Genomic DNA, 5130 nt, shown 5'->3' on the forward strand with positions numbered 1-5130 from the left:
TATCTTCCAAATTAATTTGTTCCTCATTTTTAGGGTAAAATTAAACAACTTGGAGACTCCTGCTGTGAAACATGTAAGTATACATATCACCCCCGTCACTACTTTACTACTTTCCTAATGCTAATTTCTTTTATGAAATTGCAGACCTGATCAAGTTAATTTTTGTGTTTATGTGATATTCTAGGTCAGGAACCGGAATGTAAGCAGGTTGCCGGGGTCCTGAAGTATGTACGAGTCGATGACTGTGTGACGGAAAGACAGCTAAATATACACTACTGCGAGGTAAGATACAAAACAGATACTTATACAACTTAAAGAGTACGCACTCCAGCAGAAAAGACTGTATAGCCCAAGCATTGGGTGATTGCATCATTATCATATTTTCATATTTGGCTATTAAAGCTTACACTCAAGTCTGAAAGTTCCATTTAGTGCCCTAACTGATAGAATTGTTTACATCAGTTTTTGTCCCCATGAACGTTTACAATCTACTGTTTCTACAACATGGCTAATAAGCACACACTAAGGAAATGTAAAAAATGTACAGGCATAAGATGACACTGTTTGTTTTGGCCAAATCCAGTGATAATCTTATGTTTCTGGGGCCCACACCCAACCAGAGCATTATTGGTGAGCAATTCCAATCACTACTGTCCGCCACCCCCTTCTTGAGATATGCAGCATGGTCATTGTTTGCTGAGAGGGGTCTGGCTGCAGGCTGGAGCTCCACTTTAGACCAGAAACATGTGACCGTCACTCGTAGTTTTTTTTTGTTTTTCTAATTCAACTTTAATGTACCAAACAACCAATAGACAAACTCGAGTGTGTGGAGGTCACATGTTTATTGTCTAGTGTGGAGCTTCAGTAGCTCCAGTCTGCAGCCAGATACTGTTGCATACAAACAGTAAACAGACAGCAGTGAAGGGGTTAATTTTGTAAAGAATTAAAAAAAGTAAGGGGGCACTAAAGGGGTTTTTATTACTGTAAGTCAAAGTGTTCTCTTTACAGGAACACTTAGAATTAAACTTTGTTCCCTGCTTCGTGTGAGCTGCTGTGACAGAGGATCAGAGCTTCTCAAAGCACCTGCAGAGATCTTTGTGCTGTGTGATCCAAATTTGACCCTGAGGCAGCCAGGCACCACCATTAACCCCCGATCGCTGTGGTATTGTCAGTATCTGCCTGCAGACTGGAGCTACTGGAGCTCCACTCTAGAAGGGAAACATGTGGCCTCCACTTACTTGAGTTGTGTCTATTGGTTGTTTGTTACATTAAAGTTGATTTTAAAAAGCCACCAGGTGATGATGGTGGTTGAAGGCAGTTGGATGTTCTATAAATACATCATGTCATTTACTCAGAGATAGTTCTTTTTTACATACCCTAACCATTGTTGCTGCAGTATGGACAATTGAGATATAGAGTACACAGAGATATATGAATTTCTATATGTAAACCAAGGTTGCATCGCTGAAACCCTGACAAGGAGAGAAGCCTGTCCACACCTGCCTCTGTAGCTGCAGGTGCTGTGATTTATCCTCAAAGATCACTATAGAGAATCTTAAATTGGAATTTTAGTAATTTCCCAACAGCTTAGAAATATCTGCTATATATTTACGTTAGAGGGCTGGCAGATCTCCATGACCCTAAAAAAAAAAAGGAAGAAAGCAACTGTGAACTCAGTATCTTTTATGTGAACTTTAAAAGAGAGGTATGTTTTTTGTTTTTTTTTTATTTGCACTTACCTAGGTGAATGCTGCATCTGTCCCCCGGCACCTCTACACTGAGAACCGAGCGATTGAACACCGCTGATTGCTCGGTTTGTCAGCTCCCTGAGCAGAGAGCTGCTGACTGTCAATCACAGCTCTCTGCTCTGCCCCCCATGCACTCACTAAAGCGCTGGGCTGTGGAGGGGGCGGCCGGCTCAGGTTCTCAGCGGCTCTCTGAAAGGCTTAGCCAGGTGCTGGTCCAGGCATGTGGGCGGATCCCAACTCCATGATCTTTCCTGAGTCTGGACCAGTTCTGTGATGTCAGCTTCAGCCTACTGTCAGCTGAAAATGTGTCACAGGAGTGCAGAACGAACTGCACTCCAGTGATCCACAAGAAGTACATCCAAAAGAGCTTTGGCTGTACTTCTCCTTTAATGATTCATCTCTTCACAGTGTCTGCAGCTTTAGGGGTTAGTGAAGGGATGTTTTAAAGTACTTTTACTATGTGTTAGGAATATTTTAATAAGGTTTGATTGTCAGAAATGTCTGGCAGTGGGGTGAGTGTGGAATAAACTTGTCAATAGGATAGAGGTCAGTGAGGGTTTGTTTAGATATTTTTTTACTGCTATATAACTTTATCTAAATAATGCCCATAGTGTGGACACAGGTGCACTTTAAAAGCGAAACTCTAGAATACTTCTCTCTTATCTCTCATTCAGTCTTTCCCAAAAATTCAGGGACTGTAATGTACAAATAGCAACTTCATCTAAGACATGGCATTGCCCCTTCCTGCCTCCTATTCCTTATTACTGCCCAGAAACCTTGATGAGCAACGCCACTGATCAGTGGTGAGCTGCAGAAGGTAGGGAAAGATCAAGTGCTGTTGACCTCCTGGTTGAATTTGGTATTTGCATATTAGTGGATCTAACTGAGATCTATGTGCAGACACTTGAAGGTGTCAGCTATACCATCCCAGAAGTTTACAATTCCACTGACTAGAAGTGCCAGATGTACATTAAAGCCTACTACCCACAGCCGAATGTTGGCCGGCATCCACCGGTTCAATAGAAGTCGGGCGACATTTGGCCCGTGTGTACAGCAACCGGCCTGACAGAAGTTCTGTCAAAGGCTCATGACCGAAAAAGTTCTGCTGACCATCTCCCTATCAGTGCTCTCAACTAATGGCAGAGAGCGTCAACCGGAGTGTTCTGGCGGGGGCTGTCCCCCCTGACAGAACACAATAGCTCAGCAGGGGAGATTGCTGGGTTGAACGCAAAAATACTAGTAGTGGGTACGAGGCTTAATTCTACCTTTTTGTATTATATATAAATATCCATTTTGGAGATATGTTGTCACAATGTTATAAATCTTTTATAATTTTATTTCAGGGCAAATGTACCAGTAAGTCCATCTACGCCATAGAGACACACCGCATGGAAGATCAATGCATTTGCTGTTCTGCCACCCAAACAGAGCCAATGAAAGTGCCCTTGCAGTGTGCTAATGGGACCATAGTAGAACATGAAATCTTACAAGCCACAAACTGTGAATGTCAGTCTCGCAAATGTACCACTATCAACTCTGCTCCATGAGACAATTATTTCATCTCAACTGCCAAAAAGCTTTTTTTTACCCCACAGTAACCAATAGGAAATAAACGTAATTTACTACTCAGGTTGCCCTGGGTAACTGTACATAATTGCTGTTTGCACTGTATGCTCATGCACTTGTCAATCTTGTACAATCATTTATCATTTAAGCTTTCCATGTTCTCATACAACCTCTGGTTAAGCGCACATTTATACAACACTAATTTTATTCTGCAAGTTATGGTGGGCTACTGTGGAGAAATCTAGCCAACTCCTAATTTAAAATTAAGCTAAAGTCAAAAAAAAAGATTTGCTAGTTATAGGGCCTTTTTTTTCATTTGTACCCTAACACTTGTACAGTACTGCTAAAAGGTAAGACATTTGGGATGTATAGGCATCTAGTGGTAGACCTGGATTTATTATAATCCACTTAAAAATACCACGTTCTACTCTTCCAAAATATTTTGCACATTTTCTATTCTTTGATCTGGGTTTCATCCCCATCTGTCCACAAAAAAAAATCAATGCATACCCTTAAATTGGGCCTGAACAAAAAAAAGTAAAGATTTCCTATGTTACAAGAAACATTTTGAAATGTTAATCATGCCTAAGCAGTGTTCTGAAAAACATACATTTTATCCTGAATTCCGCCTGAAATATAGCAGTGCACTTCCTGAAATGAAAGGGTGCCTAAGTACTCTTGTACCTACAATTTCAGTGCTGTTTGCAGTGTGAGGTGTAAGGCATTTCTGCTTCTGATTGCTAGTCTCATGAGCTTTGGAGAAAGATTTGTTGATTTTATTACTGTGCTGCTCACTGTTCTCATTGCTGGAGGCTCAGACATGAGGAAGCAAACCCATACCTCTACCAAGATGGCTGCCTTCACGCAGAAACACAGTGCATACAAAGGCATGGTAAATTAGTATTGAGTGATTATCAGCTGCAGGGGGACCACAGGCAATACTGGTGACTTTTTCTTTCTCTTCTGTTTTGTTTCTTTTCAGTTATTTTTTGTGTTTAAATGAAACTAAGTTTGTCATGTTGGAACTTTAAATAAACAAAGTAATCTAATACAGTCATGTGTGGATCTTTGAAGATTAACATTGAGTAGACTACATCATGGTAAAAATTCTGCTGGTTAAAAACACACAATTGAACACTTGTTCTTATGCAGTAAAACATCCTATAGACATCTCTGCAAGTATTTTTTTTTATTGTTATAAGGAGAGCTGATTGATACACTAAGAATATTACCGAACCCTCAAGCTGCCACCTACCATATTAGTGTGTCAAAAGGGGTTAAACAATATTCACGTATGGGGATTGGATACTCTCAAAAATGCTTAGAGTAAAAATTACAGCAATAAAAAAACGGGGAGAAGGAGAGGAATGGGTGCTCACGGAATGAAAGTTGAATAGCAAACTTGAAATAAAAACCTGTGTTTTTATTTCAAGTTTGCTTTAAAGAGAGCAGTCATATTGAAAATGCGTTGTTCATCAGGGAAATTACAAATGAAAAAAACAGAGCAACCAATAGGCAGCAAGGAGCAAGTCTTTAATACATACAATTTATTATTGTTAGGAGATTTTCTTTTTTGTGACTGTTAAAATATTTGTTTTTGTAAAATGCATTCCTTTTCATTGGTCTACAATTAGAATTGTTTTCAGAATCATATTAGAATGAGGAATATGAAAGTCAATTTTATATTGTAAATACTCAGCTTTTAAGGTGGTAATATAGTTTGCCTGTTCGATTTTGTGGTTGATATATGCAGTCTGCTGGGATTAGGGAAAATTTTATATTTTATTTTAAGTGCACTAAAATGGACTTTAAATGA

At 39.6% G+C, this 5130-nt stretch overlaps 1 protein-coding gene across 1 annotated transcript in view; it reads left to right on the top strand.

Annotated features, from left to right (window-relative positions):
• VWF (von Willebrand factor) overlaps window positions 1-4367 on the top strand; it is a 363569-nt gene extending 359202 nt beyond the window's left edge. The window contains exons 50-52 of the mRNA XM_073621285.1: window positions 34-73; window positions 185-282; window positions 3092-4367. Coding sequence (XP_073477386.1) covers window positions 34-73; window positions 185-282; window positions 3092-3295 — 342 coding nt within the window. The 3' untranslated portion in view covers window positions 3296-4367. The remainder of the gene's footprint in view (window positions 1-33; window positions 74-184; window positions 283-3091) is intronic.
• The last annotated feature ends 763 nt before the right edge of the window (window positions 4368-5130 follow it).

Source organism: Aquarana catesbeiana, linkage group LG03 (assembly GCF_042186555.1).
Source record: "Aquarana catesbeiana isolate 2022-GZ linkage group LG03, ASM4218655v1, whole genome shotgun sequence".
Taxonomy (NCBI): domain Eukaryota; kingdom Metazoa; phylum Chordata; class Amphibia; order Anura; family Ranidae; genus Aquarana; species Aquarana catesbeiana.